At 48.6% G+C, this 12,590-nt stretch overlaps 1 protein-coding gene across 2 annotated transcripts; it reads left to right on the forward strand.

Annotated features, from left to right (window-relative positions):
• The first annotated feature begins 7,738 nt into the window (after positions 1–7,738).
• Positions 7,739–11,159, forward strand: LOC123061930 (serine/threonine-protein kinase A-Raf). Of its 2 annotated transcripts, none has more exons than XM_044485219.1 (4): positions 7,739–7,860; positions 8,347–9,637; positions 10,017–10,469; positions 10,705–11,159. In XM_044485219.1, the coding sequence occupies exons 2-4, from the start codon at positions 8,573–8,575 to the stop codon at positions 10,990–10,992; spliced, it is 1,806 nt and encodes a 601-aa protein (XP_044341154.1). In that variant the 5' UTR covers positions 7,739–7,860; positions 8,347–8,572; the 3' UTR covers positions 10,993–11,159. The 2 variants fall into 2 exon arrangements, with proteins under 2 accessions (XP_044341154.1, XP_044341153.1); XM_044485218.1 differs by lacking the exon at positions 7,739–7,860 and adding an exon at positions 7,890–8,150.
• The last annotated feature ends 1,431 nt before the right edge of the window (positions 11,160–12,590 follow it).

Raw genomic sequence — 12,590 nt, forward strand, 5'->3', positions numbered from 1 at the left:
CCTGACAGTGATGACACAGAGGAACTCTCAACGAAAGCACCAATGTCGGTGTCAAAACCGGCGGATCTCGGGTAGGGGGTCCTGAACTGTGCGTCTAGGCCGGATGGTAACAGGAGGCAAGGGACACGAAGCTTTACCCAGGTTCGGGCCCTCTTGATGGAGGTAAAACCCTACGTCTTGCTTGATTAATATTGATGATATGGGTAGTACAAGAGTAGATCTACCACGAGATCGGAGAGGCTAAACCCTAGAAGCTAGCCTATGGTATGATTGTTGTGTATGAATGTGTTGTCCTACAGACTAAAACCCTCTGGTTTATATAGACACCGGATAGGGTTAGGATTACATCGAGTCGGTTACAATGGTAGGAGATCTACATATCCGTATCGCCAAGCTTGCCTTCCACGCCAAAGAAAGTCCCTTCCGGACACGGGACGAAGTCTTCAATCTTGTATCTTCATAGTTCAGGAGTCCGGCTGAAGGTATAGTCCGGCCATCCGGACACCCCCTAATCCAAGACTCCCTCACCCGTCGTGTCGGTAAACATGTTCACCTTCCATTTAATAACTCCACCACCATAGCTTCTTTTCCTTTTCAGTTGATTCATAGCGATGTGTGGACCTCTCCGGTTCCTAGTAATTCGGGCTATTTATATTATCTGGTTATCCTTGATGATTATTCTCATTATGTGTGGACTTTTCCTTTGCACACAAAGTCGGATGCACTCTCCACTTTGACAGCCTTTTACTCCTATGCCAGCATGCAGTTTGGTCGTCCCATCCTTACTCTTCAGACTGACATTGGAAAAGAGTTCGACAACCTTGCTTTCCTCACTTTTTTGTCGCACCACGGCACCATTTTTCGTCTCACATGCCCATATACTTCCCACCAGAACTGTCGAGTCGAATGCGTGCTTCGCACTCTGGACGACTGCGTTCGCATGCTCCTGTTCCATGCTAATGTGCCGCCTTGTTTCTGGTCGGACGCACTCGCTACGGCTTCTCTTCTCCTTAACCTTCGCCCTTGCCGCCCATGGTGGAACTATGCACCTCACCATCTTCTCTTCGGTACGCCCCTATCTTATGATGGCTTGCGTATTTTCGGGTGCCTTTGCTACCGTAACACTGCCGACTCCGCTCCTCACAAACTCACACCTCGTTCTGTCGCTTGCATCTTCATCAACTGCCCCTCCAACTCCAAGGGATATCGGTGCTATGATCCCGTCTCCCATCGTGTGTTCACTTCCCCGCACGTTTACTTTGATGAGCATGTGTTTCCGTTTCACCAGGTACCCGCGGCTGTTCCTCCCGCCACCGGTGACGCGGGCTCCTCGACGCCTCTCCCAGGGCGCTCGCGCGCCTCTCTTGGCCCGCCCCTGGCTTTGAGGCGTGCCCCCGCATGCGGCACCTCCTCTAGCCGCGGCGCTGGCGACCCCGGCGCCCCCAACGTTGGCGCCCCCGGCGCCCGCGGTCCCGGCGCCTGTGGCCGGTCCGGTCACCTGCGCCCGTACGGGCGTTTTTTGCCCGAGCTCGCGCTACGCCTCGGATGATTACGTCCATGCGGCATCCACCTCTAAGCCGTCGCCATTGCCGTCCTCCGTTCGAGCCTCTCTTCGTGACCCACTCCGGATGGCTGCGATGCAAGAGGAGTTTGATGCCCTGTTGCGCAATCGGACGTGGCAGCTTGTTCCCCATCCCCGGCACGCCAAAGTGATTTTCGAGAAGTGGGTCTTTAAACACAAGCTCAGTCCTGACAGTACCCTTGATCGCTACAGAGCGTGTTGGGTCGTTCGTGGCTTCCGACAGCGTGCTCGCATCGACTTCACCGACACCTTTGCTCCGGTCGTCAAGCCCGGCACGATATGCACGGTTCTCCACCTTGCGGTCTCCCGTGCTTGGCTGGTGCACCAGATGGACGTCTCCAACGCCTTCCTCCATGGTCACCTTGAGGAGCAGGTCTTCTGCGAGCAGCCTACCAGGTTTGTTGACCCGGCGCTTCCCAACCACATGTGCCTGCTTTCGCGGTCCTTGTACGGACCCAAGAAGACTCCGCGTGCTTGGTACCAGCGCATCGTGGCGTTTCTCCACCAGCTTGGGTTCCGCTCTACCCGCTCGGATGCCTCGCTCTTCGTCTATCATCAGGGCTCTGACACGGCCTACTTGCTGCTCTATGTGGACGACATCATCCTAACGACATGTACGGCTGGTCTTCTCATTCAGCTCACGACTCGTCTTCGCGCTGAGTTCGCCATCAAGGACTTGGGTCCTTTGCACTACTTCCTCGGTGTCGAGGTGGTGCGCCGTCCGGATGGCTTATTCCTTCATCAGCGGAAATACGCTCACGATCTCCTAGAGTGAGCCGGCATGCTTAACTGCAAGCCCGCCGCTACGCCTATTGATACGAAGGCCAAGCTTTATGCCACGGATGGTTCTCCTACTTCGGATGCTGCTTTCTATCGGTCTATCATTGGTGCTCTCCAGTACCTCACTGTGACTCGACGAGAGATCCAGTATGTCATGAAGCAGGCGTGTCTTCATATGCATGCTCCTTGAGACGTTCACTGGGCTGCCGTAAAGAGGATTCTCCGCTATATCTGTGGCACTATGGATCTTGGCGTCACGCTTCACGCCTACGCCGACACCGCCCTTACCGCCTACTCCGATGCAGACTGGGCGGGCTGCCGTGATACTCGTCGCTCCACTTCGGGCTATTTTGTCTACCTTGGACCATCACTTATCTCGGGGCCATCCAAGCGGCAGCCTACGGTCACTCGTTCCAGTGCTGAGGTTGAGTATCGTGTGGTGGCCAACGTTGTCGCCGAGTGTTCGTGGCTTCTCCAGCTGCTTCAGGAGCTCTCTTGCCATGTTGACCGTGCCACGGTGGTTTACTGCGACAACGTCTCGGTGGTCTACCTCTCCGCTAACCCGGTGCATCATTGACGGACCAAGCATATTGAGTCGGATATCCATTTTGTTCGGGAACATGTGGCTCTTGGCCATATTCGTGTTTTACACGTCCCTACTTCCCAACAATTTGTAGATATCATGACCAAGGGCTTGCCTACATCATCATATGAGGAGTTCCGGTCCAGTCTTTGCGTCAGCCACGGTGCCGCTTCGACTGCAGGGGGTGTTAAGTATATGTGGTGTGCATATTTGTGTATTGGGCCCACCTCCTAATTGCCTTGTATAGTTGAGGTCATGGCCTACTCTTGTACATCATATATACATGTGTTTGCACCTGAGGAATACTACATGTAATTCCCACAACAAACATATAGGACATAGATGTGTTGGTTTCTTGAATTATAATTATCACGATGAATTTCTCTTACCGCCTGGTTTTAGGATTTAGCCAACATTTATTCATATGCGCAAGTATGTGTGCGAAAAGAGATGAGGACATGATGTGTGTATGTGTGTGTACATCCATCTATGTTCGCGCGTGCATCCGTATGTGAGAGGTGGGGAGGCTACACGATCAACAAGAGATACAATTCATTTTTCGATGCACCGAGAGACGACTAATATTTGACGGTGTTGTTATGCTCTATGAACACTTAGTCTAGCCTGGTCGTATGCATGCAAGTTTTTTTTGCGGGGTAAAAGAGAGTTTCATTCCATAATGATAGGGTTATAATCTCGAGCCAACGAATCCTCACAACATGGAGGAGTCGAATTCAACCATACCGCAGTACAAGCCTCGGTACGGCTATAAAAAGCGAGTCGATGTGCTACCCTGTTTTGATCTCTAGTAATCTTAAGTGGAACAAACTCTCGATCAATCATAAGAGCTTTAATCTCAACATCTAAGTGACCATAGGCTGATCTGACCAAAGTGTTTCCTCCAAGAGTGGCGAGGGCATTTATAGAATCTGATTGGACAATGACAGGCTTGTCCGAGTGCTGAATAGCCAAAGCCATACCTTGCATCAACACATGAATCTCTGCTTCTAAGGCATCATTACAATTGAAGATGTATCTGTAGGCAGCGAAGATCAACTTACCACTCTCACTCCAAAGTACCATACCAATGGACGCACACCCGTTGTGAACCGAGAAGGATCCGTCCATAGAAAGTGCCACCCATCATGTCGGTGGCGGAGGCCAATGCTTGACAGGAGTATGGCAGGTATTGTTCTTACAAGTCTGGCTGCACACATCAGACACCATCTCCCCCTTTATAATCTCCTCCATGCTATACTTCTTGACAAGATTCAAAGATCTATAATAGTTGTCCAGATAAATCAACTGTTGCCTGCACTGAGCACTCACCCTTCTCATGCGTTCTGTCATTGTGTAGCTTCCAAATCCGCCATATAGTCATAATTACAAGGTGTCTTACATGATCTGAACATTTTGCCAAAAGCTGAAGCACCCGATCCTTTCATGTGTCCACTAGCATAGAATCATCAGGTAAAGGCCAAACCTTACGTACACCTTCCCATACACACCGAGCATACCTGCATGTAATAAGCGCATGAAAACTGCTCTCTTGCTCAACTCCACACAGTGGACACGTACTAACACCTCGGATATTGCGATTACTCTTGGCCAGGTTAGTGGCCAGTGGCCCTGTTGCTGTACGCCACGCCATGATCTTCATCTTAAGTGGGACATTAGTCTTCCATATAGAGCTCCATATGGTTCGGCTGCCATTTGGGCTGGCACTAGACGCCCCACCAGTGAAAGCCTCGTCATGAGCTTCAGTTGCTAATTTATACGCCGACTTCACCGTAAACGTACCACGTGCCTCAGGAAACCATCCAATGAAATCACTGCTGTTGCGTGGGGAAGTGCGTATTTTAACAATCTCCACAATATCCATCGGCCAAAAAGTTCCTCAAGACGTTCCATGATCCAAGCACCATTGTTGTCCAGAAAATCTGAAACTCTGTTAAAACGACAATTCCGCTTAGGAGTAATCGGTCTAAAATCACCTCGCCGGGGAATCCATGGATCCCTCCATGTTTGACTGAGGCTTCATCCCGTATCATCCAGATATAACCTCTCTTCACAAGATCAAGTCCATACAATATGCCCTTCCAAACAGTCGAAGAATGTCCACTGAAAACAGTATCCAGTAGACTGCCATTTGGAAAATACTTTGACTTCAGTAGACGAGCGCATAAGCTGTCAGGGGTTTCAATTAATCTCCAGGCCTGATTTGCAAGCAAGGCTTGGTTGAAAGCGTGCATGTCCCTGAACCCCATACCCCCCTTGCACTCGGGGAGTCTCAACTTATACCAACTCAACCATGCCAATTTCCTTTTACCTTTGTCAACTCCCCACCAGTACTGCCTCATCATCTTGGTGAGTTCATCACAAACCGACATAGGTAATCGAAAAACACTCATAATATAAGTGGGTATCGCTTGAGCTACTGCTTTGATCAAAATCTCCTTGTTACCTATAGACATAAACTGCTCACTCCAGTCAACTAGCGTCTTACGAATTCTTTCCTGTGTAGTCTCAAACCTTCCTTTGTGCATTCTTCCTTCTGGTACTGGCAACCCAAGATATTTAGGTTCAAATACTTCACTTGTAACATCCAAGATCTTCTTCACTTCGAAGGATACCACTTCATTACAATTACTAGAGAAAAGAATGGAACACTTTGATGGGTTCATAAGTTGACCCGTCGCCCTCGCATAAGTGCTCAAAAAACCTTTCACAATAGTAGCTTGCTGTTCTGTGGCTTGAAAGAACAATAATGAATCGTCCGCAAATAACAAGTGTGAAATCGTTGGTGCATGCCGACAGATTTTAACTCTTTCCAAACCCTCCTCCGAAACAGCTTTGTTCACCAACCGAGATAATGCATCAGCAACAAAGAGAAATGGAAATGGGGCCAAAGGATCACCTTGTCTGAGGCCACGGGATGGGTTAAAAGCCTCTAAAAGTTTTCCATTTAATTTTACAGAATACTTCACTGAAGACACACAAGCCATGATCCAAGAAATCCACCTCTGAGTAAAACCCCACTTGCCTAGGGCCTTCTCAAGGAAAATCCAGTCCACCCTGTCATATGCTTTGCATAGGTCCAATTTATATGCACAACATGCCGGTGAATTATCTCCAACTGACTGAATATAATCAATACACTCGAATGCAATGATGGAGTTGTCCGTGATTAGCCTCCCTGGAATGAAAGCACTTTGGTTCTCCGAAATTAGAGCAGAGAGAATAGGGTGCAAACAGTTAACCAAGCACTTGGAGACTATCTTATAAATAACATTACACAAGCTAATCGGTCAAAAATCCTTGAGTTCTTTTGGGAATTGAACTTTGGGGATTAAAACAATTGCTGTGTCATTTACTCCTTCCGGCATCACCCCTGTTATGAAGAAATCCATCACTGCTGCAATTATTTCAGCTTTGACAACTGCCCAGTTACGTTGATAAAATCGAGCGGGAAAACCATCCATACCGGGGGCCTTTAAAGGACCGATCTGGAACAGTGCATCTGAAATTTTCTTCTCGGAAAACAGAGCACACAACATATCATTCATCTCTGTTGTTACCTTCTCTTGTATACAATCAAGCACTACATCAGGAGTTAGAGTAGGGTCCTTCGTAAACACTTCCTGAAAATAGGAACGTGTCATCAATTCCATCTGAGATGGAGCATTGCACCACGTGCCATCCGTTTTGCGCAGCCGCTGAATATGATTTCGTCTAGCCCTCCAAACAGCCCTTTGATGCCAGTACTCGGTGTTCCTTTCCCCTTCCTTCAACCAAGTTATTCGTGAACATTGCAACCATAGCATTTCCTCCCTGTAGAGTAGCTCATCGAGTTCCTTCATCTTCTGCTTTATCAAAGACCGGGCATAGTTACTTCCGTGTAGGTCCGATAGTTCAGACCACAGTCTTTCAATATCTCGCAAAACATGCCCAAAATTCGTTGTGCTCCATTCCCTTAACTTCCTCAACAATTCCTTCTGTACGCATGCAAGTTATACGCAATATGTGTGCAAATCGTATTGTTGTCCCAGAGTTATACTATTGTATGTTTGTGCTTGCATACTATGGCACAATGCAAGCCATATCTAATTTGTTTGCAATTTTTCGTCGGTGTATGATTTTAGGTCTTTTTCCTTTTACGATAGTACCCATGCTCTTAATTCATTTTATTTTATAATAAGATTTTTTTCGTTTTAGTTTATGTTTTTCTAGTATATGTCTTCTTGTTTACTGACAGAAAAAAAACTTTTCTTTTTCTCGCCTGTGCTAATGTTTTTTTAACTGTTTTATTATTGCTAGCTCTGTTGATTCATTTGTTGGATTTTCTTCTACTATATATTTTGGCAATAGGAGCTCCCAAATTAAAATTTATCGTTGACACGTAAAACAGCAACAAACAACTGACTTTCAGCACGACACTCGAAATGAGACACCCCACGTACCGGCCTGGTCGTAGACGAATCGTAGGACCCTACACGGGATCCACGTGGACGCGGGGAGTCCCGCGAAGGAACGAATCTCCTCTCCTCTCCTTCATATAAAAACCGTGCGCGTCAAATCTCACCAGAAACAGTGTTCCAAAACAAAAATCTCACCAGAAACAAACAGCTTTTGGCTTTGGATTAGACTAGTCCCAAAGTCGTCTCTCATGATTGACCCATAAACAAAAAAAGAAAGAAAAGAAAGAAAGAATTGTATTCCGGGGAACAAGTCCCACACCGCCCCCAACCCAAAGCCGCCCCGCGCGCACCCCCCTGCCCTATTTATTTTACAGCGCGGAAGAGAGGGCAGAGGATTCTTCCTTCCGCCTTTCAGGTTCACGCGCCGCCCGGCAGGAAAAGGAGGAGAAAGGAAGGGCGCCCGGCCCCGGCCCCGGCACAGCTGCTGGATTCGTTCGGTGAGCGATTGGAACGTCCCGTGCCCCCGTCGCAACATTCCCTCCCCCCTCCCATCCATCCCTCCCTCCCTCCACCCCTCCCGGCAAATTCCAACGCCCCACCCACGTCCACCGGCAGGAGGAGGTGCCCGCCTTTTCTCGGCCCCGCCCGGTTCTCTCCCCGCCTTAACCCACGTCGCCGCTGCTCCCTCCCTCCATCCCTCCACGTTCTTGGCCGACCGGCCGGCTGCCTCCTCCCAGGCGCAGGCGCGCGGCGTAGATAGATTCGGGTGTTCCTTCCTTCCCATCGGGTAAGCGGCCGTGACTCTTCCCGGTTTCAGATTAGGAGGGCCAACTCCTTTTGGATTTGGGCACCGGTTGCGTTGCGTTCGGCCGGGGGATTTGGCGTGGAATAGGCGCCGAATTCCGAGGTCTCCCGATCGTGGCTTTCACAAAGCTGTGTGTGTGTATTGATCTCGTGAGTGTTTTGCTTTTGAATTGATCCAGGGGTGGCCGATTGCGGGTGAATTCAGAGCAATCGAGGCATGCCATAAGAAGAACGGAAGAGGGGGAGCAAATGTGGCGTCTCTTCAACGAGCTCTGGGACGTTCTAGGATCCGGGTTTTTCTCGTCCAGGTTCCTATAAGCCTGATAACAAGTCAGCGACTCGCCGCTCCCGTCGCATCGAATCAAGTCCATCCATCCACTGCATCGGTCCATCTTGTCGGTCGGCATGGACGACGAGGATTACTCGTGGGTGCGGCGGACCAGGTTCTCCCACTCCGTCGTCCGCTCCAACTCCGGCAGGGAGCAGTTCGGCGCCTTCGTCGAGCAGTTCAACCGCGGCGCCGCGCTCAGGCAGAACAAGGGCTCCGACTCCGGGTTCAAGCTCCACGGCATGAACTTCGAGCCCAGGACCAAGGCCTCCGCCACCACCAACGCGGCCCCCATTTCGAGGACAAGGTCGCTGAGTGCCCAGCCCAAGACGGACCTCAACCATGCCTTCTCCAACGCCATGCCGGTGCATCATCACGAGAAGCCTGCCGATCACGGTCGCCCGCCGCAGTCAGCACCGGCCAACAACTCTGCCAACGGAACGAGGGGCCGCAACAACCTCTTCGTCGACGTCTGCTCCGAGCCCGAGGTTCAGGAGCCGGGCAAGGGCGACAGCCCTGGGCCTCTCGAGTTCTCCTTCCACCCCGAGGAGCAGAGCATGAGGCTGCAAAGGGTGTGCTCCAGCCCGTCTCCTTTCCCGGCCAAGAAAACGCCGGTCTTGGACGCGCCGCGGCCGCCGGTGCGCAGCTCTTCGCTCAGGGTCCTCCCAGAGGGGCGCTCTACGCAGATGCTGAGGGCGAGGTCCCCTCTCCCAAACCGCCCCGTGCCCGAGGTGTTCAAGGAGGCCAAATCAGCCAGCAAGAGGTTCTCCACGCCGCCGCCGCCGCGCCGGAAATCTTCGTCTCCGCCGCGCGCGCCGCCGGCGGACGCGCCACTCAAGGCGCCCGCCAAGGTGAAGCACCACAGGAAGGAGCACTGGGACAACGAAAGGGCCAAGGCGGCCGCAACGAAGGTGCTCGATAGTTGGACGGTGGATCGCAAGCAGCTCCTCATCGGGCAGAAGTTCGCCTACGGGGCGCACAGCCGTCTGTTCCATGGAATCTACAAGGAGGTACCCGTTGCTGTCAAGTTCATCAGGCAGCCTGACGTTGACGAAGACGCGGAGCTGGCGTCTCAGCTCGAGAAGCAGTTCAACACGGAGGTTGTCACATTGTCCCGCCTCCAGCATCGCAACGTCATTAAGGTAACTTCCCGAGTTTCCTCCACAGAAATATTTGGTTTTAGGCAATTTGTGCTTAGATCGATATGTATTTATCAAACAAGCTTGAAACAATCCACGAAAATTATTTCTAGATTAGATAGAAGGAGTAATCCTTACGTTTAGCCTTGCGCCAGCTGACTTAGATTTCTTCCCTGAAATGGCAAGTTTCTGGTACTACGTTTCTATCGGTACCTAGCGTTATACTTCAGGTGTTCCTACATCATGCCTAACGTAGTAGTCCTGTATGACCATGCTAGTAACAACTCACAGTCCTGAAATCTTGCTTACGTGATCCCATCTTTGATGTGATCATTGCAAAACAAAGTCAATTATTGATCCATAAATACAATTTATTTTGTAGCTGGTTGGAGCATGCACCAGCCCGCCAGTCTTCTGCGTCATCACCGAGTTCCTTTCTGGTGGTTCGTTGAGATCATTCTTGCACAAGCAAGAGCACAAATCTCTGCCTTTGGACAAGATCATTTCAGTTGGCTTGGATATCGCACACGGCATGGGGTACGTCCACTCGCAAGGAATCGTACATCGTGACGTGAAGCCGGAGAACATCATATTTGACGGGGATTGCGCCAAGATTGTTGATTTTGGAATAGCCTGCGAAGAAGCATATTGTGATCCTCTGGCGAACGATCCTGGGACTTTCAGATGGATGGCTCCAGAGATGATGAAGCACAAACCCTATGGTCGAAAGGTTGATGTTTACAGCTTCGGCCTTATCTTGTGGGAAATGCTTACCGGCTCCGTGCCTTATGAAGATTTGACTCCGTTCCAAGCAGCCTTTGCTGTTTTTGACAAGGTATGCACTCATCTGGTCCCATTTCTGTCCCTGTCCAGTAATACTTTGTTAGCTTGAGATTATACAATTGTTCCAGATGGAGAGAGCATGAAATTGTACATCTATGTGGACATTTTCTTAAATTAGTTCCATGGATTATATACACTCTTTTTTCTCGAACAGTCCATGTACATTCTAAATTTCTGATTCTGTGCTTTCTGAGAAGAAGAAAATGACTAACATTTTCCATTTTCAGAATGTGAGGCCGGCCATTCCTGCTACCTGCCCAGCTGCATTACGGGTTCTGATCGAGCAGTGTTGGGCCTTGCAAGCAGATAAAAGGCCTGAATTCTGGCAAATAGTTCAATTACTGGACAAGTTCAAGATGGTTCTTGAAAGAGATGGAACACTTGACAATATGCCAAGCTCAAACTGCCAGGAGAATCATGATCCCAAGAAATGGCTAGCCCACTGGCTCCACAAGCTCAAGCATCCCCATCATCATCATGATCTCTCTGGACCTCCACCACCAAAGCTTCTGTAACTAATCTTCTCTCTTCCAATCTGTTCTAGTCCAGGTAGTCCTTATAATGTAAATATCAAAAGTTTCTTTTGGTATATATATATAAAAAAGTCCCATTTGCTTGTATTTGTTTTTTCAAAGCATAGTAAGTACTTCTCTGGGTTCAACTTGATTTATTATTTTCCTTTTGTGTTGCTTGTGCCTATGCAAAGTCCCTGAAAATATACTCTGTTTTTGTGCTTGAATGTTTGTTGTCATTGACTCGCCCTTTTTAACACTGAGAGTCCCAAAAGAAAAATCGAACTTCGGAAGAAGTACACCTGGGCCTCTTTCTGGACTCCCTAGTCCTAGATTCCCATCACTCATCAGGATAATCTGAGATTTGTTAAACTTATAATGTGGAGAAGTTAACTGAGCAGAGCACCTTCCGATTGTTGTCGATGTATTGTACTCCTAGTAGAGTGGATGCCAAGGTGAATTGAATGTTTCCTCCCTTGTAGTAAAGAGGAAAAAAAAAGTCTATTTTTCATCCATCAACTCTTCACAGAGTGCATATTTTCTGTCTTAACTTCCGGACCAGACATTTTGCAACAATAACTCTTCAAACCGGACAAGTTTAGTCCCTCGTCTCAGCGCCGACCTGGTATCACTGCAGACTTGGCGCCGTTTTGACCAATCAACACTCTAATGCAAACTACTTAGATTGTACACATCAACTTCGAAACAGTAGTCCACATCCATATCATCCTCAAAAGTCACTCTCCTTTGTTTCGCTTATCTAGCAAATGATCAACAAAAATGTCAGCTACCCATTCCTCTACTATGTTGTTTGCCATCCTCTACCCCAATCCATTATGTAGTTCTTTTCCAGGGAAAAACCTACTGAAGCTGCACATGGATACAATATTTTCTCTAGCATGACGTGTGACATTGCGGCCCAAGAAGTGCCATGTCATATACATGGTGCAGCCAATCCGTTCCTAAGAAAAACCTCCATCATAAAAACAGATAGGCAAAATACCAAGACGATACATTTAAAGCCTACAGGTAACAAATCGACAAATAAACATATGATACAATGCTTCCTACAACTTAATCGATGTAAAATTAAAATATCAGAGCTAAAATCGATCTCAAGTTGAAGTAACATCTCCCACCGCCGCCGGTCCACCGAGCCAATGTCGCATCCCTATGCATGTCCTCTCTTTTGCCTACAACCGGCACCGGTCCGGCGAGCCATTGTGTGAGCGTACGCATCAACTTAACGGTCTCCTTTGCCACGTCAGCATGGACCAATCAAAAACCGCGTAGAGTCAGGAGTTATACCAGGTACGCTAAGACGAGGGACTAAACTTGTCTGGTTTGATGAGTTAAAAGTGTAAGATGTATGATTTCGAGAGTTTAAGGACGGAATCTTCACTTCCAAAGAATTGAGTCGCAAAAATAGACTTTTCTCCTCACTAAAATGGGTGTGATACCCGCTTGTTATGATTCTAGTATTTTCTTTAATCATGATTCGCTTGTAGTTAACTTGATGTCTTTCTATCTAAAAATAGCTTTCTATCTTTCTATTTGTAGTTAAGTTTGTGATGAACGACGTGTTCTTTTTCTGAAAAGGA

Source organism: Triticum aestivum, chromosome 3A, assembly GCF_018294505.1.
Source record: "Triticum aestivum cultivar Chinese Spring chromosome 3A, IWGSC CS RefSeq v2.1, whole genome shotgun sequence".
NCBI classification, from domain to species: domain Eukaryota; kingdom Viridiplantae; phylum Streptophyta; class Magnoliopsida; order Poales; family Poaceae; genus Triticum; species Triticum aestivum.